Here is a 23604-nt window from a genome sequence, read left to right as displayed (position 1 = left end):
CCACGAACCATGAATTCCTGTAACAATTCCTTTTGTTAAGCCGACAGCTGACCATACATTTGTTGCATAAGAAATTACGTCATATTTACCTCAACACAAGTGGTAAATTTCTAATGTCATTTTGAATCATTCTTCATTGCAAATATAATGAACGTGAGGTCATGATAAACTGTGACATGTAATTTACATGCTAGCATTCTTGTTCATCAATAAAATAAGTGTTAAAAGGAACGAAATGGTTTATTTAACGACACACTCAACACATTTTATTTATAGTTATATGGCGTCGGAATCATCATGTTGAGAGTAATGATCCCTATTATTTTAAAACCAAACATCAACTAACTGATTTATATTTTTTACTATCGAGTACATAACATGTTGCAAAGGAAACAGTGAACACAACCATATAAATGATGCGGATGGACCTGCATGTGACAACTTAATAAAACGCCGTCGGGTTGTGTTGAAATAGTTAGATAAAATACTCTCTGTAAAATCTATAAATACATTCGGCTTTGAGACAAAGGGAAGGAAATGTTTTTTAATTATTATTATTTAACGACGCATTCAACACATTTTATTTTACGGTTATATGGCGTCAAACATATGGTTAAGGACCACACAAATATTGAGAGAGGAAACCCGCTGTCGCCACTTAATGAGCTACTCTTTTTCAATTAGCAAAAAGGGATCTTTTATATGCACCACTCCACAGACCAGTCGTGGTGCACTGGCTGGGACGTGAGACAAAGGGATAACAATATAAAAAGAACTATTTAAAACCGTTCAAAACTGTCAGTTGCATATCATATTTGTTAGTATTATTATTATTTTAAAAACTATTATTATAATTATGTTTATTTACTTGTATTCGAAAAATATATGTACATGTAGATTTTTAAAGAAAGAAAACATTCAAATATAATAGGCCTAGTAAACGAATGAATTTTTTAAATGGGGAAAAAATATTTAATAGTAGAAATTGTACTTCTGTATACATACACGTTTTTATCTGTAGCTTTAAACAAATCATTAGATGTTATCTTGTTACTCCGCTTGTTGTCCAATATTATACAATTAATATACAAATGTTAAGTTAATTTTTTGGACAAAGACGTGATTAGTATTTCTAACGGCGAAATTCCTTTAGGCTTGGTCAAGCAACACGGGGGAGTGTTTTACTTAAACCTGCCCTTTTTCTTGCAGCTGGCAAGCCAAGAAATATAAACGTTTCCTGATCTTACAAACACAGCTGGGTGATTGTTGCGAGCTCTGACAACGATGGCGGCTAGTCCTCAAAACATGAGCGGCCTGAACATGTCAATAAGAACATACACCGGACAAAACCTCACCGAAATTATCACACAACTGAATCATAGACGGATGCTGTTCCAAATTCCGGTTATGGTGTTTCTAAGTGTCATCATGGCGATGTCTCTGTTTGGGAACAGCCTGGTTGTGTACGTGTACAAGTCCAAGTACAAGAAGAGGACGTCCAGCTACTTCATCATGGTCTTAGCAGTCGTCGACTTGTGCAGCGCCCTCTGTATTCCATTTGTCGTTTTTGACTTGGCCAATCCTTACATGCACTCGGTGCCCATCATATGCAAGATCAACAGATTCATAGAAGCTTGGACCAGCGCGGCTTCTGGCTTGGTTCTCATGTGTATTACGTTTGACAGGTATTTTCACGTGTGCAATCCACTTGGAATCTACTCAATAAACCAAGCCCAGTCTCTGACAATCGTCATGCTTGCAATGGCAGCAAGTGTATCGTGGCCTATTCTATTTTTGGCGGGAAAGCAGACGGTGCGAACACCAATACCGGGGGTGTTAGGAGAAGACTGTTCCTACAGGGATGGAATGAACAACTCTGTCTACACATTACTCTTCCAGGGTGGACTGTTATTTGCATTTTTTGTGAACTTTTGTATATTTTGTGTTTTTTATGCAAAGATATTTTATGTCATATACAAACGAAGACACATGACAATCGGTGAACAAGTCTCTATAGTACAAGACAACAAACTAACGAAAAGTAAACTCGAGTTCAAATGTCGACTTTATAATAAACCAAACAAAGAGCAAGATGTTACCACAATAAAGAATGAAATCCCTGAAGCGAAACATATGTCAGAAACTAGTCATCAGAAAACAAATGGAATAGAAAGTAATCATTTAGATGAAATCGTCAACAACGATGAGGTTGATTCAAAACCTCTTGCAGTTTTAGATGAAACGGATTTAAAACCAATTCCAGTTTTAGATGGCGTAGATTCAAAACCGATTTCACATTCGACTGAAGACTATTCAAAACCTCATCCTGTATTAAACGGAACTGAATCAAAACCCGTTCCAATATCGGAATCTCAAATTAATGTTGATGTTAACAAAAGAAAGTGCAACGACACATTTCCAGTTGGAGTTCAGAATAGGTCATCTAAAGCCGTGAAGCGGAGCACGATGAAAATTCGCACGACTCGAATTACAATTATTCTGGCTGTAGTTACCCTGGCAACAGTGCTTGGATACCTGCCCTATCTCACGGTCAGTCTGATGATCAACTTCGGCAATCACTTCCAACACGGGATGCCTCTGGCGGAAGACCTCGTATACGAGTTTTGCTCCAAGTCCTACTTCTTGAACGGTGCCGCAAACCCCATCATATACAGCGTCATGAACCCCGTATTTAGACTCGAGAGTGCCGCGGTACTGAAGAAAATTGCTAGCATATTTCATAAAAAAACAATTACCTAATTTTCAGCAATATGCTGTGGTATTGAAGACGTTTGCCAGCATATTTCATAGAAAATAATTTATTTAAATTTCAGCAATATGCAGCGATGTTGAAGAAGTTTGCTAGCATATTTTCAAGAAAATAATTTACCTAAACTTCAGCAATATGTAGCAATATTGAAAAGCATGACAAGCATATTTCATAGAAAATAACTGAGCAAACTTCAGTAATGTGCCGCGGTACTGAAAAAGTTTGCTAGCATATTTCATGGAAAAAAAACTATTACCTAATTTACAGTAATATTGAAGAAGTTTGCTAGCATATTTCATAGAAAATAATTTACCTAAACTTCAGAAATATGTAGCAATATGAAAAGGATGGCTAACATATACGATAGAAAATTATTTATCTAAATTTCAGCAATATGCAGCGATGTTGAAGAAGTTTGCTGGCATATTTTCAAGAAAATAATTTACCTAAACTTCAGCAATATTTAGCAGTATTGAAAAGGATGACGAGCATATTTCATAGAAAATAATTGAGCAAACTTCAGCAATATGCCGCGGTACTGAAGATTACTAGCATGTTTTATAGAAATTAATTTACATAAACTTTAGCAGTATGCTGCTGTATCTTAGACAACTATTAGCTTGTCAAGAGCTCATTTTATTAAAAAATATATAATTTAGCTAAACTTAAGGTCCCAATTTCACAAAACATCGTACGCCTAGTTTTGCACGTAAAAGTAAATCTACGACTAAACCACAATTCTTATTACTATTATTAGTTCAACAAATATAGTTAGAAGAACAAATATTTCATATTCTTTTATCTTTAAAATACTCCAGCTTCCGTGAAATTCTGCGTGAAATTGATGCCAAACACGTGTAAACGCACGACTGGTATAACTGCTAGTATAATAGCAGACGTAAACTTACGATGTTTAGTGAAATGGGCCCCAGCAATATATCAGCATTAAAGACAGTTGTTAGGTCTAAAAAATACAAATATGAACTTTTCTCAAGCAAAACATTTAAAAAATTTTTTAAAACAAACAATTAAAACAATAAAAATAAATAAATCATGAACCCTGATTTTTTTTTTTTGCAAACAGCAATCTTAATTCAGAACACCTCGGCCAATTACGGTTTCTCGGTTTTATTTGAATTAAAAAAAAAGGTTCTTACCTACCCTAATATTTTTTTCAAGGATGAAACCTGAAACACATCGATTATTATTTCAGTACGTGGGTTAATTTATGTACAAACCGTAATACAATTATTTCAACACCGTGACAATGGTGGTTTATTTTATATTAAATATAATATATAATTATTGCTGGCTTACTGGGATGACTATTATTACAAAATATTGCGATGCATCCGCAAAAATCAGGTATGTTTTGTTTCTTCATTTCGAAGACTAATTCCTGACGTGACACGTTAGGTATTACGTAACCACCAGCTCACCAGAGGGCGTATTCACTGGGATGGTACAAAATGGCTGCGCCCGTTATATATAATAGCCGTCACATTTAACCGTTTTATTAATTAACTATACGATTATATTTGTTGATATTAAGCAATAATGTGCATTATATATCGTTGAATACGCATACCAGGTCAAAAGCCTTGATTGTCCCCTCCTTTAAGCCTTAGCATATTTCACCATGTAGCTAAACTTCAGTAAATTAAAAAAATGTATTACCTCGTAAGCTGTTTTGGCAAACTTTTCACATCTATTCTGAACAAAGGAATAACTCACTTTCTCGAATCAACAGAAACACTAAAAGAAAATCAAGCTGGTTTTAGGAAAGGTTATAGCACATATGACCATATTTTCTCCTTATATGCATTACATGAAACAGTGAAACAACAAAAGAAAAAACTTTATTACACATTTATAGATTTTTCAAAAGCATTTAACACAGTATGACCTACAGGCTTGTGGAATTTTTTTTTTATTTAAATATAAATGGTACATTTTTGAGAATTGTTACTAACATGTACAAAGGCATAAAATCATGTGTTAATCACAATAGCAAATGTTCTTTTTTTCTATGTCAAAACGGTGTGCGGCAAGGGTGAGAAACTTTCTCCGATTCTGTTTGCTATATATCTGAATGACCTAGAAGATCTATTAAACGACAAACAATGTGACCGTATTAAACTGAACAATAAAAACAACCCTCATCTACTTATGATAATTACTTTGTTACTTTCTGCTGACAATACTGTTGTTTTAGCAGACTCCCCCGATGATCTCCAGAAAGCTTTAAATGTTTTCTCAGTGGAAATTAATAGTTAATATAGATAAAACCAAAATTGTTATCTTCGGAACAAGGGCATCGCCAAATAAAACATTTTATTTAAACAATATAAAAATAGATATAGTAGACAGCTATAAATACCGTGGCATTTTATTTATCAAAAAACGGGTCGTTCTATCAGTCCAAAAAAGCACCAGTAACTCAAGCTACAAAATGCTTAACTCTTTTAAAAATTAGAATTAGAAACTTAAATATACCCATAAATTGTCAGCTTAAAGTATTTGAAAGCATACTTCTGTATGGATCAGAAATCTGGGGATTCGGCAACAACCAAATTATAGAGCAAATACAGCTACATTTTCTGAGAAATATCTTGAGACTTAGAAAAAGTACTCCATTACCCATGATTTATGACAAATTCGGTATTTACCATTTAGAAATTAAAATAAAAACTAGAATGCTCAGTTTTTAGACTTCACAAGTAAATCAAGCAAAATTTCAGCTATACTATACAAATACATGCTAACAAATGCAACCGAACAAACGGGTAAATTCAAATGATTAAATTACATTAATGAAACTCTAAACAAACTTGAATTGGGAAACTATTTGTTAAGTCATAAAATAATTAATAAAAGTGTTTATTAATGTAATATCTCAAAGGTTAAAATACCAATATCTGCAAATTTGGCGTGATAACTTGAATACCTCTACAAAATGCATTTTTTTATAGAGTATTCAAGACCACATATTCGTTTGAAAAGCATCTTCTTCATTTACTTCATAAAATGATAATTATTTTAAGTCGCTTGCAAACAAGTAATCATTTTTTATCTATCGAAACTGGGAGATGGCAAAATGTTGAACGAAAATATAGACTATGTCCTCTATGTAACACTAATCTAGGTGATGAATTTCACTATCTTTTTCAGTGTCCATATTTTGATAATAAAAGAAAATTATACATAGGTAAATACTACAGTATTAGGCCAAACACTATGAAATGGAAAGAACTCTTTACTTCTCAAAAAGTAAAAAAAAAGAAGAGAAGTTTGTTTTATTTAACGAGCACATTGATTTTTTATCTTATCATCGGCTATTGGACGTCAAACATATAGTCATTCGAACACTGGTTTTTAGAGGAAACCCGCTGTCGCCACATAGGCTACTCTTTTACGACAGGCAGCAAGGGATCTTTTATTTGTGCTTCCCACAGGCAGGATAACACAAATCATGGCCTTTGTTGAACCAGTTATGGATCACTGGTCGGTGCAAATGGTGAACACCTACCCATTGAGCCTTGCGGAGCACTCACTTAGGGTTTGGAGTCGGTATCTGGATTAAAAATCCCATGCCTCGACTGGGATCCGAACCCAGTACCTACCAGCCCGATGGCCTAACCACGACGCCACCGAGGCCGGTTTCTCAAAACGTGTCTGTTATTTAAAAACTATGTCTTTTTATTGATAATATTAATTCTGTATTTTTGAAAAGTAGATATTTCGAATTACTGTATAAGTATTACACTAAAACATATTTTGTTGCAAATTTATTAAACTATTTCTGTATCTAAAAATCCAAATATCTTATAGATAATAACTCTGTCTTTAAAGATATTTTCGAAAAATATATATTTGGAATTATTGTAATTATATAAGATGTTTTCTACTGTTTTATAGTTTATTGTACTATTTTTGTTTTACTGCAGCTGCACGAATGTTTGTAAATCACCTCCATGTATCACCGTATGGTGATCTGAGTGTAAATAAAGTTCAGTGCTGTTCTCTTCTGCTTGAGATCGATTTACAGTGAATGTACACATTTCTACAGCGGGTACTGTTAATGTTATTTATTATTACACCTGTGTTCTTAGACTAATTATTATTTTGTTTAAAAAAAAATTAAAACATTTATCTATTTAAAAATGTCATACAATATATTGCGTTATATTAGTCATAACTCTATGAATGTTAGTGCTTCGTTTACAATATAAGCCTGGTCTATAATAAATATTTGTGTTAACTTAGTTACTGTATCAATGGTTGTAATCAGTAGTTGTAATTATTTACTAACCACCATAGTATTGCATTGGTGTGTAATTATTGAGGAGTATGTTGATGACTCGACTGTGTTAATGTTTTCGTTGACTTAAACTTATAATTGTGCATGCACTTAAGTTGATTTTAAGGCTAAAATTACCGTAGGCGCATAGCTACCCTATGCACTTAAGTTGATTTTAGGGCTAAGATCGCTTCGTGGAACGGGGCTCTGAAGATGTCGTTTTTTAACTGACAAAACGTCGATTGTTTTATTATACTTTTAACTTAGGTGGTTTCAGTAGAAACAGTTTAAATGTTTATACCTTATTGTGAAATTAAAGCAGTGTCTCGTTTCCGCTGTTTATATTTATTACTTAATATGTTACTGCATCGATTTATACCACAATTTATGTATTTATTACCGTGTCTTATGTCTTGTTGGTTCTAAGTTATTTCAATATAATTATGATTATTAAAGTATGTCAGTGTAATATATTTAATGGTGTAGAATGTCAAATTTTTTACTTGAAATACTAATTTTTCACATTTAGTCATTTAAAAATTTGAGTGTAAAATCATCAAATCATTTACCCAGCATTCCACAATTAAAAAAGTTCACCTATCTGGAGAAAAGCAAGCGTTTATGTTCATGACATCTGATGTGTTCTGAATTATCATATACCGAAGATTATCCTGCGTTATTTTATTGGCAGCAGTTTGTTGTTAATTGTGAACCACTCCTCGTTAAACGATGACTAAATAGGTTGTGCTAAACGCAGATTATTTTCTTTTTTAAAACATTTGTTCAGCGGAATTAAAAAAAAAAAAAAAAAAAAAAAAAAAAAAAAAAAACCATATTACAATCCGTCGTGTTTGGAGAAGTTCTTTGATATTATTTATATAGCTTCGATTTACATAGCTTACTATTCCTCTGTAATTTGCCATTATTTTCTTCTCTCTCTCTCTCTCTCTCTCTCTCTCTCTCTCTCTCTCTCTCTACCTCCCCTCCCCCTCTCTCTCCCTCCCTCTCTCTGTCTCTCTCACTTTCTCTCTCTCTCGCTTTCGCTCTCTCACTTTCTCTTTCCCCCTCTCTCTACCTCTCTGTCTCTCTCTCTTTCTCTCTCTCTTTCTCCATCACTGTCTTTTTCTTTCTCTCACTTTCTCGCTCTCTGTCTCTCTCTTTCTCCATCACTTTTTTTTTTCTCTCTCTCTCTTTCTCTCACTCTCGCATGACTCGGGACAGAAGTTGAAAATGAGCAGAATTTTTAAAATAGCAATTAGTAAACAAAGTTAATAGAATTAAAAAATAAAAAATAAAAATAAAAATTTACAAGCCAAAAATTAAAAGAATTGACTGCTCGGCCAAATATTTATATAATTTGGAGCATTTTAGAAGGACAGTCCAAAAATAAATAAGAGAAAGAAGAGAGGATCGGACTATTTAATAATATTTTTTTAAAAAGAAGTAATTTCGACATAAAATTTTGAACGGAGGTCTAAACGTTTAAACTCCGATCTATATGTCCAGGCTGGGGTGAGGGGGTGAGTTTAAGGTGGGCGGAATTTGGAATACGAATTTAGTAATCAAGTCAAGGGACCTAAAGCCAAAAGGAGCCGCTACATTCGACTCATGTCTGGATAAAATTTAAAATCCAAAAAATAATATTGGAGTGCTCGGCCAAAACGTTGTAAGGGTGATCTGAGCAATTTAAACGGGCTGCCAAAGTAAAGTGTGTCGGACTGTTTACAAAAAAATAAACATAAAATTTTGAACCACGGCCAAAAGATTTAAAGTCCAACTAAGCCCTAAAAAGGTGGTTCCTGTTCTAGGAGAGGTTTGGCGGAACTCATGGCGAGATGTTGGGGTGGTCGGCCCGGAACCTCGGAAAGAAGTGGGGCAGGTCGATGTAGCACTGGGTAGTAAGGCTGGGTAGTCTTCCGGAAGTATCAGCCTGATAATCCGATGGACGATTGGATTATCCATGTCTGATTTCAGCAGTCCTTGCCGATACACCCCGTTCCGCTCGGACATCAAGTAGAAGGTGTGACTCTTCTCGACTGGAATTGGTACCGCCCTTGACCAGATGGTGTTGGTCTCCAACTCTTGGTGACGTAAGGGCCTGGCAGCTGGGAGGTAGCAGTAAACTCCCCCTTAACGCACTCGCGGTACCTTCCAGGCAGCTTGTCGCAGGCGATCTGCCAAGTCGTGGGTTGGGTGTCTGACGGGTCCTGAACCGACACTTTCCTCTTCTTGGCGTCACGCTCTGCACCAGCTGGCGCAACAACACGTAGAGACGCCTTTCCTCTTCTTGGCGTCACGCTCTGCACCAGCTGGCGCATCAACACGTGGAGACGCCTTTCCTCTTCTTGGCGTCACGCTCTGCACCAGCTGGCGCATCAACACGTGAAGACGCCGGTGGGCTGGCTGGAAGCGACGTCACTTTAGCATGTGTTGACTCCATCGGCGTTAGTGCTGCAGGAGGAGGGGCCGCCACTGCCAGTTGAGCTGACAGCTTTGCCCCCCCCCCCCCCCCCCACACACACACACACTTTGCCGCTCCTGGCGTTTGCTGCTTCCGAGTAGTGGGGGGGGGGGGGCGACGAAGCAGAAGGGACCGCCGCCGGCAGTGGAGCTACCAGTCCCCCCCCCCCCCCCCCCGAACCGCCCCTGCCGGTCTCGTCTTCTTTCTTGAAGTAGAAGGGACCGTACCTGGCGGTTGAGCCGCCGGGTCTGGTCCCCCTGAGCCGCCTTGGGAAGCCTTCTCCTACTGTTCGCTCTCTTTGGTCTATTGTCCCCGTAATATAGAATAACAATGGCCGAACTCCCATGGTGTTCAACGCGATACTTGGCTAGAGAGCCAAGCTCACACAACTGCATCCTTCGCTGTCTCGAGTAGGAATGGTCATTAATGTAATGTACTGATACAAAAATAAATACGTTTGGGTACTATTGGGGATAAAACACAATAAAGTAACTATACGATAGGTTGATACATTATGACTGTCAGGTTGTATGTCCATAAATAATATATAATATTCATTATTTACTAAAGTAGTCTCGGAAATAGAATAAAAATTATTTTCGTCAATTATTTCTTTCATATTAAACTGACAAGTAAATATTTTGTAAATATCTATTTAATAATACTCTACCTAATTTAGCATTCACATGTTTGGGCTGTTATTGATGTACACGGTGGTGTTTACTCTTGAAATTAAAATAAACATGTCAGTAGATAGGAGATTTGTGACCTTTATTGGAACAGACTGTAACACATTCTGGTGGATATGTCAATTTCATTTACCCTTAAACAAACTTTTAATTTAAAACTGCAAGTTAACTGATTATTTTGAATTGCAGCATAAATTATTAATTATGACCAGCATATTTAGTGAATATAAATTCAATATTAGTACATTAATAATTTACACAATCTTGCAACCACTTAAAGGTGCAATATCAGAAGTTATATGTGAGCATCTGTTTGTGATAAAGATTCTCCAATAAAAATGTATTTTCTACTAGTAGATAAATTATTTCCTATAATCATTTATGGGCATATAGTTAAAGGTGTAGTCTTTAAATGTTAAAGCAAAATTTAATAAAAACATGATTTGCAATAGCTGTCATTATGCAACTTTGAGATAGCACCTTTAATACCGGTATAATAGATCACGAACTCAAAATGGTTATTGACTGTTTTCCTCAAACGTTACTTATAAATGTCTACAGATATTTTGTTTTGGAGAGACATAGGGGTAAACCGTCATCAGAAACGGTCCCTCAAATATTGAAACAGCAATGAAATTGACACGTTGACCAAAATAAGTTGCAATGAAATGATATTATAGGAGAATGAACCTGTATGCGAAACACACAGAGATTTTTGTAAAATGGAAACAAGTAAACTTCGTGCATTTTAGATGATGAATTGTATATAAAACCTGTCAGGGTTTGGGTTTGTTTTCATGCAAATGTAAGGAAAACAAGGATAGAATAGGAATTAAACGTAACATTTGCAAAACACTTAGGGTCTAAACAATTGAACAGGACTTTAGTGTTTCTGCAAGCATTTCCACACAATCAGAACAGGACATCGGTATAATAATAAAAAAAACCCCACCCAAACAAACAAAACATACCGCTGCTGCATAAGCTACTCCTTCCAATTCGTATATTTCAGACAAAACTATATGACGGCCTTTAAAATACCAGCCTTGAAGCACTAGTTGGAACGACAAAACCCACTTACCCCAAATTAATATCCATCGAATATTGGCGAAAACTGAGGCGACTGTATGAACAATTCAGTATTTCACGACTTCACTTGCGGCACATTAAATTTTGTTTGCAATTAAGTTTGCTTTGAATTATATTTTGTATGTACATGTATTATAAACTGTTATTTACGGGCTATTTCTCGTTCCAGCCAGTGCTCCATAACTGGTGTAACAAAGGCCGTGGTATGTACCACCTTGTCTGTGGGGTGGTGCATATAAAAGATCTCTTGCTGTTAATCAAAAAGAGTAGCCCATGAGGTAGCGACAGACAGCGGGTTTCCTCTCTCAATATCTGTGTGGTCCTTAATGATATGTCCCACGCCATATAACCGTAAATAAAAGGTGTTGAGAGCGTCGTTAAATAAAACATTCTATTATTTACGAATATGGAGGGGAAGAAGAGTTGAGAGTGGGGGGGGGGGGGGGGGGGGGGGGGTTCACGGTTATCAACATCCATTTACTAGTAATTAACGTGAAAGAAAGTGTTGTCAATAATGTTTTAGTATATTATAGTTAATTTGCTTTAAGCATTGCAGCTTATAGGCATAACACATACAATGATACACCAACATAACACATACAATGATACACCAACATAATACATACAATGATACACCAACATAACACATACAATGATACACCAACATAACACATACAATGATACACCAACATAATACATACAATGATACACCAACATAAAACATACAACGATACACCAACATAAAACATACAACGATACACCAACATAAAACATACAATGATACACCAACATAATACATACAATGATACACCAACATAATACATGAGATATTGTGTATTTGGCGGATGTTCATTCAAACGAGAACGCAAATATGTTGCCTGTTTGAGATATTTAACATGATTACAAAGTTATTTTTATAAGATATATAATAAAATTGTCTTTAAAACTATCTAAAAATCCCAACGTTTCGTTTAAAAACTTTAAACTTCCTCAGGGGAATAAAACACAATGAAATGAAGTTAAAAACAGACTGGCTATAAGTGAACAAAATACAAAACAACACAAGCTAAATAAACAAAGTTATTTTTTGTTTTGAACCAATAATAATCGAGATGTAGACCTATATACAACGGAAATACCAAAATAAAATGATATTCGTCTTCTATTTCGTCCTTATTGCACAATTAACATTTTCTTTCTGATCTTTCTATGCCATAATATCTCCCTTGTTCAATAAGCAGTTGATGTGAAGAGACACGAAATTTTGTGATTAGTGTTGTTTAACAGTCGGGAATTGATAAACAAAAAGTGTCTGTCAACTGTTTGTTAATATGACATTTAGGAGATTTGTCTATTAGAGCAACTTGCTATGGTTTGTGCATACATTACTATTTAGCTTAAAGGCATACTGTCACGGATTTAAGGTCTTTATTTCTCTAAAAATGGATAATAAATAAAAATTACATTAATTGTTGGAAACCAAATCTAGCTATCGCATCACCTTAACTGAACCATGATGGAGTGAAATCCATGCCATCCCTCTCTGCAATTTTAGTTTTTGAATTATGGACCATTGCCATAATTCAATTATTTTTACAAAATGTCATTAATAAATGGAGTATGGTGGTTATAAAGATGGTTGAATAAAGTACATTTAGGGACAAATCAAATTATTTTTGTTCAGGTAATACTTTGTTACACCATTAAATAGGTAAATGGTCTGTGACAATATGCCTTTAAAACCATAGTGTTTCTATGAGCTGATTTCTAAACTGTAATAACACGTTAAGGTTAAACCTGTATGGTCCAGACATATTATTAGTCAGCAGTGCAGTGTTCTGCCTGAATGGAGAAAACCAACAGAGAGTTTAAACAGAACAAAGAAAATTACTGACATTTGTGACGCCCACGATGCAGCAAGGAACACTATTATAGACTACGGACCGCGCGGTGATTTCTTCTACAACTACAAATACTTGCATTTAGTACATGCATACACTTCATCGATCATGAAATGTTTTCATTATCCCAGCGTTTATCAATGGGTAAAGGTTAAAACAACATGTCAAATGTTATTGGACAACCATGGATTTCCTTGCCTTCTACCAAACAAATATAGAATGGATGTTTAGTTTGCGACAGGGCATCGTGGCACCATCGTAAATGCCTACGTACACAATAAAGATCAGATAGCTTACCGTAATTCTATTGCAAATCCCTTTCTGATATATGGTCAAATTTGGCGTCTGATTGTTATGTACATGTACTGATATACGTTTTTTTTTTTTTTTTTAAGTATTTGTTTTTAGCATACGTATTTTGTTTTGTATAAATTGACGTTAAATCGACCGCGTGCCAGTGTAGACAGAGCTAATTACTACATAAACCGTTCTTTTGTTCTTGAATTTGCATCCGAAGTCCGGAATACACAGCATCCGGTTTTGGCAGAGTTTTATTCCTAATAAATTAACGGTAGCTGGAAGGGACTTTAAAACTGTGCCGGTTTATACAGAAATCCGGTTTAGACAGATGCCGGTCTGGACAGAGTCCACTGTATTTTGTTTCGTATAAATTGACGTTTTGTCCAAAAAGGCATGCTTTAACTTCAAACAAAATTTAAAATAATTTTACTTTAGCGTGATTGGCAAACGGCGCGGCCGGTTATTTAATAACTTATCTCTTGTACCTTTGGTGGATATAAGCAGTATTTATGTTTACAAAACCTCTGTTAATTATTTATAAGCCTTACTCATAAGCCTATACACCGCAATTTGACCAAACATCGACAGGAAGCACGTGTCATGCGATGTTTATGGCACCGTTTATTTTTAGCCATTTAGGTGATAGTCACACATGTATGCGAACAATTGGAATAGTTAATGAGTTAAACACACACCAGGTGTCGGTTGCTGAGTAGTACCTGCCGAATTCTTGCATTGTCCGTGCAAAATGCCGGTATTTATCTTTTACGTAATCATTGAGGTATGTAGCTTATAGTTTGGAGAATAACATAATATTATGTTTATATAAAAGGTTGGCTGGTGGCCGCTGAGGATTTAGTTGTTCTAAAATCTGAATAGACTAAGTAACTTTAGTACATGTATATCATGCAGTTACTTAATTCGTATGACCTTTTATAATAACTACCGGCCTCGGTGGCGTCGTGGCAGGCCATCGGTCTACAGGCTGGTAGGTACTGGGTTCGGATCCCAGTCGAGGCATGGAATTTTTAATCCAGATACCGACTCCAAACCCTGAGTGAGTGCTCCGCAAGGCTCAATGGATAGGTGTAAACCACTTGCACCGACCAGTGATCCATAACTGGTTCAACAAAGGCCATGGTTTGTGTTATCCTGCCTGTGGGAAGCGCAAATAAAAGATCCCTTGCTGCCTGTCGTAAAAAGAGTACCCTATGTGGCGACAGCGGGTTTCCTCTAAAAAAATCTGTGTGGTCCTTAACCATATGTCTGACGCCATATAACCGTAAATAAAATGTGTTGAGTGCGTCGTTAAATAAAACACTTCTTTCTTTCTTTTATAATAACTAACAATGGATGGTTTGATATAAATTGGAAACGTTAACATAATAGTTTTAAAAAGAAAGACCGAATTATTGAATATGAATTTGATAATGTTTCCGTATTTAGCCGAAATGAAGGTTAGTGCACACATTACATAGATGATTATTTGGAGGTATTGTTTTGACGCAAATTTGGAAAATTCATATGCATATATATCTAAAAAGTGATTTCGTTTAAACAGTAAATATACTATCAGTGTTTGTAGTTATTAAAGGTTAAATATAACATGTTTTAACACAGTGTGAATGTTCCTACTTTAATAGATTTATTTCAGCAACAGGGTGGGAATAACAAGTATACATTGAGAACACGCCTAGAAAGATTGTATGTGAACTTAAGACATGAATATTGAAATAAAATAAAATATTGAACATGAACCTTTTGGTTCGTACTTTTAAAATTATTAAATTTTTTATATAAAAGTTACAGCCAAAAGATATATTTCTGTTATTTAAAAACTGGACACATTATTATAACTTGAAAATAGTTATTAACATTCCCCCCCCCCCCCCCCCCACCCAAAAAGCAAAAAAAAACCCCAACATCCAAAAAAACTACCAAACCACATATACATTCTCTGTCTGTCTCTCTGTCTCTGTCTGTCTGTCTGTCTGTCTCTCTCTCTCTCTCTCTCTCTCTCTCTCTCTCCTCTCTCTCTCTCTCACACACACACACACATTGTTATATTTGTAAAACAAATCTCTATTCAAATATTTTTCAGAATGCAGTGCAAGTCGAGTTCATTACGATCTAGCCTTATACAGATAACATTTAGTTTTCAAAGATGACGAAAAACATTGACAATAAAAGATAGTTTTTTAAAATTTGAACGACGTAAACATGTCGATAAAGCCATACACCGGACAAAATTACACGGACGTTATTGAAAAACTGAACTATGAACGGATGTTATTCGAGCTTCCTGTGATAGTGGTTATCGGTGTCATCATGGCGGTGTCTGTGTTTGGGAACAGCCTGGTTGTGTACGTGTACAAGTCCAAGTACAAGAAGAGGACGTCCAGCTACTTCATCATGGTCTTAGCAGTCGTCGACTTGTGCAGCTCCCTGTGTATTCCATTTGTCGTCTTTGACTTGGCCAACCCGTACATGCACCCGGTGCCTGTCGTCTGCAAGATCAACCGATTCATGGAAGTGTTCAGCAGTACCTCGTCTGGTCTGGTTCTCGTCTGTATCGCCTTTGACAGGTATTTTCACGTGTGCCACCCACTTCGGGTCTATTCGCGAAACCAGGCCCAGTCTCTGACCATCGTCATGGTGGCGCTGGCGGCGAGTGTGTCGTGGCCCATGCTATTCTTGGCTGGGAGGAAGACGGCACCAACGCCACTGCCTGGAGTGTTTGGAGACGACTGCTCCTACAGAGACGGCATGGGCCACTCCGTCTATATGCTCTTGTTCCAGAGTGGACTGTTCCTGATGTTTTCACTCACTTTTTGCATAGCCCTTGTTTTCTACTCAAAAATATTTTATGTCATATGTAAACGAAAATACACGACTATTGGAGAAAAATGTACAAAACTAAAGGAGGAAACATCACTTACAGAAAGTACACGAAACTCTGACAATAATATTGGTCCAAACAGTTTTGTGTTTGTAGTCAAGAACACAATTACGCCGAACAAGAACACAAACACCGCAAAGCCGAACGAACACCTGTCGATGCAAGAACCATCGCGACATAGTCATCCTGAATCAAATGAATCCGAGGACAAGACGTCAGCTCTTAATTGTTCTGTAATGTCGGTGTCCACAATTACAAATGCGAGTCTGTGTGAAAGAATGCCCGTCGTTCGAAGCTTCGAAGCTTCAGACAACAATACCTCAGCTCTTACTAATCACAGCTTTAAAAAAAATTCAAATTCTTCTGTAGTTTCGGAGCCCGCAATTACAAATGCCAGTCTGTGTGAAAGAATGTCCTCCCAGAAATCGTCAGTCACTTCTAGAAAAAATGCCAGTCGCATGGGCTCCCGGCAGATCAGGACAACTCGCACGACGGTTGTGCTCGGGATGATCACCCTATCCACGCTAATAGGCTTCCTGCCCTACCTGACCGTTAGTCTGATGATGAACTTCAGCAGGTTCTTCCAGCCAGGGATGTCGTCTGCGGAGGATCTCACCTATGAGTTCTGCAGCAAGTCATTCTTCCTGAACGCAGCCGTAAACCCCGTCATATACAGCGCCCTGAATCCCGTCTTTAGACGAGAAAGTGTGGCGCTGTTAAAGAAGTTTCCTGGCATGTTTCTGAGGAGTAATCACCCTAAACACCCAGCAAGGGCACAGCAAATAATGTGAGTGTAGGTTCATCATGTGGGCGAAACATGTGTTTTGTTTATTTTTAGTCAGAGATGCCAATATGAAGATTTGTTTTATTATGAATAGTCAACATTAACATTGGAATATAGGTCGCTAGCAGAGCTCTCATCTTTGACAGACACGGATTTCCCTGTCCCAGCCATTGCCGCAAGACTAATACTGTCAGAAAAATGCATATAAAAGATCCCTTGGTTTTTTTTTGAGAAGTGGCGGCAACAGGGTTTGTTTATTTTCTCTAGACTGAATGTCAATATAACCATGTTGTATGTATGTCATGTATGTCAGATCAAATGTCGGAATTTAACGTGCTTATATCAAATTAATGTTCAAACACGCTCACTGGGGGCACAGACTCTGACTTCCGCCAAAAAATGTCCCAAATGAGAAAAGGGGGTAGGGGTAAAAGAAAGCAACTGAAATTTGGATTTTTTTTTATTAATGGATACATATTTTGTAAAATTAATAGCCAAAAACTAAATTTGTTTGCGTATATCCAAATGTTTTATTTTTATTTGTTTAAATTTGTACGCAATTTAAACGGCTCACTAATTTAAAAATATTTTAATCGGACTATTAAGACAAATTTTGAACCAGATCTAAAATTAGTCCAAGTTTAGAACCTTTTAATTGCCCAATGGCGGGTTTATACAAAATGAAAGTTTGGCTTACCATAAATTCAACTATATATTAAAATTTATAATTAATAATAATTAATCATCAAGGTTTATTAAGGTATATGGAAGGAGCGGGAAGTCAGGCAAGGTTTTCATTCTCATTAATGTATGGACCGGCCCCACTCCGCACCCCAACATAGACCCACAAAACATTTAAATTATTTACTAAAATTTCATATACCACTATAAAACTAATAATATCGAGGATATATGTAAAGGGCGAGTAACTGGGCGGAGTTTAGCTAATATTCTGTTATCCCAGTACTAGGCCCAGCCACGCACCCCATAACCATGTTAGACACTAGTTAGACGTAGTTTAAAATGTGCTGCGGTATCGTTAAACCAACATTCCTTTTCTTTACATTAACATACAATCAGTGTATAGGCGTCAACCTAAAGTAAAGTGGGTCGTAGGGTCAATACGTCATCCCGTTTCAGACAGCCCTGAGTGTTTCAATGATAGAGTTCTTGTCGGAGGTGCAGTGGGTTGTACGATCGATCGCCCTTAATAGACGCAGGTTTTCCCCTCGTCCCATCCACTTCTCCACGATTAGTGCATTAAAAAGCCGTGATATGTGCAGTCCTGTCGGGAGGAAAGTGCATGCTTCTGTAAAATGATAGGAGTAGCCTATGTTGCGGCAGTGAGTTTCCTGTTTCTCTTGATCGACCAAATGTTGAAATACGATAAACACCAAATAACCGCAATTTAAAGTACGCTAATTAATCGTTAAACAAATCTATCCGTTTCGTTTCCAGTTCACCAGTTGTGGTGTGGGCTTTGAGAGGATATCTTTAAATTTGAAACTGTATTACTCGAGCATCAAACGACAGCATATTATGAATTATTGTACACCGAATATTTACAATGACAAGATGGCAGCAGGAGTTCTTCGTAGAATATATACAGACATGATTCAAGGTAGCTATACCCACTATTTTAAATGAACATACATGGTGACATAACGTACGTTTGTGGTCGATGCTCCTTAGTAGACTGTTTTCTACCTGAAACTAATCAGTACTTCGTTACACTATATCAAAATTGAAGTTCGTTTTGTTTAACGACACCACTAAAGCACATTGATTTATTAATCATCGGCTATGGGATATCAAACATTTGGTAATTCTGACATATAGTCTTAGAAAGGAAACCCGCTACATTTTTCCATTAGTAGCAAGAAATCATTTATATGCACCATTCCACAGTCAGGATAACATATACAACGGCCTTTGATATGTCAGTCGTGGCGCACTGGCTGGGATGAGAAATAGGTCAATAGGCCCACCGACGGGGTTCGACCCTAAACCGACAGCGCATTAGGCGAGCGCTTTACCACTGGGCTACTTCCCGCCCAGTATGTATCAAATGTTTTGTTCTGACTGAAGGTCTCTGTTTAAACATGTAAAACAACAACAAAAAACTACACAAAAAACAACAAAAATCTATTAAAATAATAATAATAATAATACTCCCCCCCAAAAACAACAACAATAGCCCCCCCCCCCCCCCCCCCCCCCCCCCAACAAAAACAACACGAAACAACAACAGCAAACAAAAGATTGTAGAACCTGAAATGTTAATTTCTGGCTGGACTGTAATGTTTTAGCTGTAGTGTGACCGGGACCGGCTGACGACAATGCGTGTTCCTCGGACAACATCAAACTTCTCACTGATGACATAAGCCAGCTTATTGGTCACCAATTACCAGTCAATTAGGATGCGCTTCATTGACGAACACTTTCTTATTGGTCACCAATTACCAGTCAATTAGGATGCGCTTCATTGACGAACCATTTCTTATTGCGGTGAGAATAGTGGAAGATGGTGGATGGTAAAATTACCCACGAATTTACACAAACTGGCGACGATTTACAATATATTGTCAGGTAAGTTGAATGTTAATTTACAGTCCTTCCCACATGGAACGCCTTTTTTCATACTATGGAATTTAGTACAAGTTATTTAAATCTGAGCCGATTGTTGTCTAAATTGCACACAACAATAGCGTTTTTCGTTATTTCCAAAACACTTTTACTTTTCTTCTTACGTCAAACCAAACTGTTTTTGAAGGAGGATGGGACGAACTATAGATGGAAAAACTATAATCATTGGTTACCCCATAAACTAAATATTAAAAATGACATTATTTAGTTACTTTCATTTGTGTATTTTTTCCACTTGAACAGAAGACGATATATTTAGTACGTTTTTTTTTTTTTTTTAATTTAAATTTCTGTATTTAGCATTAAGTAAAATACCTCAAAACAATATAGTATAAGTAGTACGTGGGTGTGTTGAGACTTTTTAATTCGGAAAGATATCCGCCTGTTACCCCTATTATATTGATATAAAGAGGGAACCTACCCTAACCCTAATCTTAAAAAAACTAACTCTAACCCAAACGTTAACAATAACACTGATGCTAACCCCCAAACTAACCCCTAACGTTAATCGATAGAGGGTAACGTTTGTCAGTTTGATATTTTGCTGAAATGTCCACTGTACATGCATTTACATTCAATATACGGTATATTTAAAATGATACCGGCGCAAACCAATAGTGTGTAAACGTATGCAATTATTATCTGTTGTAATAGAAGAGAACTATAAAATATTGGAAAATCTCTTTAAAATGATTGGTAGGACTTTCCTTTGGCACTGTCACGTATAAAGAACATTATAAATACTTATAATAAATAGTTAGGGTTAGTGACAGTGCCAAAAGAAAGTCCTTCCCCTAATTGTCGAAAGGCTTAAAACTAATAAACGTATACTGTATATACTAAACCTCGATTCAGGTATAATATCCGCCCGGTCCCCCCTTTATTATTTTTAGTTAGGGTTAGGGGTTAGGGTTAGGGTTAGGGTTAGAATTAGTTGGTGTTGGGGATGGGGTTTGGGGTTGGGGGGGGGGGGGACCGGGCGGATATTTTTCCTACCAGTCGTGGCATTGGCTGGGACGAGAAATAGCCCAATAGGCGAACCGACGGGGATCGATCCCAGACCGACAGCGCATCAAGCGAGCGCTTTAGCATTGCGTTATGTCCCGCCCCTATATTGAAATGACTATACGTTTATCCTCACAAACCATTCCCAAAATACATCCATACATACAATACATACGATCCATCTGTCTATCTATCCATCCATTCATCCATTCATATCATCCATAGCTCCATTTACTTATTTATGTATGCCCTAATATTATTTATTGTCTCATTCAGGATCCAGGATACAGCAGACCAGCTCCCGTGACTGTCACCAACAATCCTAGATTCTAGTTCAGCATGGACAACACAAGCTCTTCGTTTCCCTGGACGTCTGCTGCAAACGACAACAACGAAACGTCTGTATACCGCCAGCTAATCGAGAAGCTGAATTACGAACGTATGCTGTTCCAGCTGCCAGTGGTAGTTACCCTGCTGGTTGTCATGGTGATGGGCATATTCGGGAACATTGTTGTCATCTCCGTGTACAAACAGACCTGTAAAAAACGCATCTCTTGTTTTTTCATGAATCTTCTGGCAGTCGTGGATCTAACCACGGCATTGTGCATCCCCTTCGACATCCAAGACATGCTAAATCCTTACATGAACCCAGCACCAGTTGCATGTAAGATTGGACGATTCCTGGAATCCTTTACGGCAGTGCTTTCTGGAAACCTTCTCATCTGCATTTCATTTGACAGGTATTTTCATATAATCTATCCTCTCAAAAGGTACTCGCTACAGCAAGCCAAATCTCTGGCTATTGTCATGACTGCTTTAGCATTGTCTTTAACTTGGCCTCAGCTATTTCTAGCTGGTACGAAGACTGTGAAAACTTCTATAGAAGGAGTGCACGGAGAAGACTGCTCATTTCGAAACGAGGTTCGCGATTCCATATACACTATGCTATTTCAAGGTGCACTGGCATTGTCGTATGCCATAGGCTTTGGCGTGTCCGTCATCTTCTACTGCAGAATTTACTTTGTTATTTGGCGAAGACGACGAACTATTATTGGAGAACAGGTCATTTCCCCTAAGAAAAGCTCTAAAAAGTTAAAGTCGTTTCGTCTTCACACTTTTAAGATGAGCGGCAAAGAGTCAAAGAAATGTTCAGAAATAACTGAAATCTCCTACATCACCACATCTGAAATGGGTGCAACTGATCTTGATTCAACATCGCCGGTGGTACAAAGAGAAACAAGTGTTGAAAATGACAGAAATGAAAAAATCACTACAGGTAATAACAACCCCGACCGTAAGTCATCCTGTTTGTCTGCAAGATCCACTGTGAGACTGGACAAAGTTAAAGTTAAGACTAGCCAGAAAACCAAATCAACGACTCGGTTCACTCGCATTATGACAATCGTTACCATCTCCTCCATTCTAGCGTTTACGCCGTATCTATTGGTGAATATATTTCACAACATGGGAATGTTTTTCTACCACGGCATGAGTAAGACGGCTGACATTGTGTATGAATTCAGTACGAAATCGTTTTACTTGAATTCGTTTGTGAACCCCATTATTTACAGCGTTATGAATCCTACTTTTAGGAGGGATGCCATACACATTATCAGGAAAATGTGTAAGATGTGTCGCTTAAAACGATGTTAGGCTGTGTGTCTTTGTGTGCGTGCGTGCGCGCGCTTGTAATCCGAGAGAGAGTGTTCACGCATTTGTTCATATATATCGTCTGTAAATATCACAATGTTGACACTATTTGTAAAGAATAAATAAATGATTTTTTAATCTTCTTTTTGCTGTTGGGTGTTAATAGACCAGAAACATATACTCTTCAAAAAAGAAACGCAAAAGGGTACAAATGGGTTATAACTCCGATTTTATGTTTCCTACCGGTTCATGCTTTGTGAATATAAGGTCATTGCATGTCCCAAACACATTCCCACGGTTACATTCGATAAAACGCAGCTACTGTACAATAAAGTTCCAAAATGTGAATATTCGCAAAAACGCAGCCACGTGCAAACCATGTCACCACTGCACGTGCGTCGTCTGCACGTGCAACATGAACACCGACAGTATAAAAGTGCAGGGTGTTCGCTTGCCTGGCCTCTGTATCTGGCCGACAGTTGACAATCCAGGACATGCCACGTCTCAGTGAACCGCAGAGAAACAATGCCATCGGCCGACTAGACGCAGGCGAATCCAGAACGGCGTTGCCAGGGCATTCCATGTGTCCCCAAGCACCATCTCCAGACTGTGGGACCGTTACCAGCAACATGGATCAACACGTGACCTCCCTAGATCCGGTCGACCACGGGTCACTACCCCCGGGCAGGACCGCTACATCCGGGTACGCCACCTTCGGGAACGATTGACTACTGCCACCTCCACAGCCGCAGCAATACCAGGTTTGCGCAGGATATCCGACCAGACCGTACGGAACCGCCTACGTGAGGTAGGAATTCGTGCCAGACGTCCAGTTCGAGGTGTCATCTTAACACCACAACACCGTCGACTCCGACTGCAGTGGTGCCAGATTCATCGACAATGGCCTCAACTGCGATGGAGACAGGTGTGGTTCAGTGACGAGTCCCGATTTCTGCTCCGACGTCATGATGGAAGATGTCGCGTGTATAGGCGTCGTGGTGAACGTTATGCGGCAAACTGCGTGCAGGAAGTGGACAGATTCGGCGGGGGTAGTGTCATGGTGTGGGCAGCCATCTCACACACTGGCAGAACTGACCTGGTCCACGTGCA

At 37.7% G+C, this 23604-nt stretch overlaps 3 protein-coding genes across 3 annotated transcripts; all 3 read left to right on the top strand.

The window, feature by feature from the left end:
* The first annotated feature begins 1284 nt into the window (after nt 1–1284).
* Nucleotides 1285–2760, top strand: LOC121370162 (tyramine receptor tyra-2-like). The gene has a single exon (XM_041495276.1). The coding sequence runs from the start codon at nt 1285–1287 to the stop codon at nt 2758–2760; it is 1476 nt and encodes a 491-aa protein (XP_041351210.1).
* A 12970-nt stretch (nt 2761–15730) lies between these two features.
* LOC121370161 (D(2) dopamine receptor A-like) lies at nt 15731–17200 on the top strand. The gene has a single exon (XM_041495275.1). The coding sequence runs from the start codon at nt 15731–15733 to the stop codon at nt 17198–17200; it is 1470 nt and encodes a 489-aa protein (XP_041351209.1).
* A 3983-nt stretch (nt 17201–21183) lies between these two features.
* Nucleotides 21184–22497, top strand: LOC121370160 (alpha-2A adrenergic receptor-like). Its single transcript, XM_041495274.1, has one exon. The coding sequence runs from the start codon at nt 21184–21186 to the stop codon at nt 22495–22497; it is 1314 nt and encodes a 437-aa protein (XP_041351208.1).
* Nucleotides 22498–23604: the final 1107 nt, after the last annotated feature.

This window comes from Gigantopelta aegis, chromosome 4 (genome assembly GCF_016097555.1).
Source record: "Gigantopelta aegis isolate Gae_Host chromosome 4, Gae_host_genome, whole genome shotgun sequence".
Taxonomy (NCBI): Eukaryota; Metazoa; Mollusca; class Gastropoda; order Neomphalida; family Peltospiridae; genus Gigantopelta; species Gigantopelta aegis.
The sequence above is the reverse complement of the archived record's forward strand: the minus strand, read 5'-3'. Positions and strand labels throughout refer to the sequence as shown.

Excerpts from the sequence above, each read along its gene's own strand:
- LOC121370161 (XM_041495275.1), top strand. The coding sequence starts at position 15,731 with ATGTCGATAAAGCCATACACCGGACAAAATTACACGGACGTTATTGAA.
- LOC121370162 (XM_041495276.1), top strand. The coding sequence starts at position 1,285 with ATGGCGGCTAGTCCTCAAAACATGAGCGGCCTGAACATGTCAATAAGA.
- LOC121370160 (XM_041495274.1), top strand. The coding sequence starts at position 21,184 with ATGGACAACACAAGCTCTTCGTTTCCCTGGACGTCTGCTGCAAACGAC.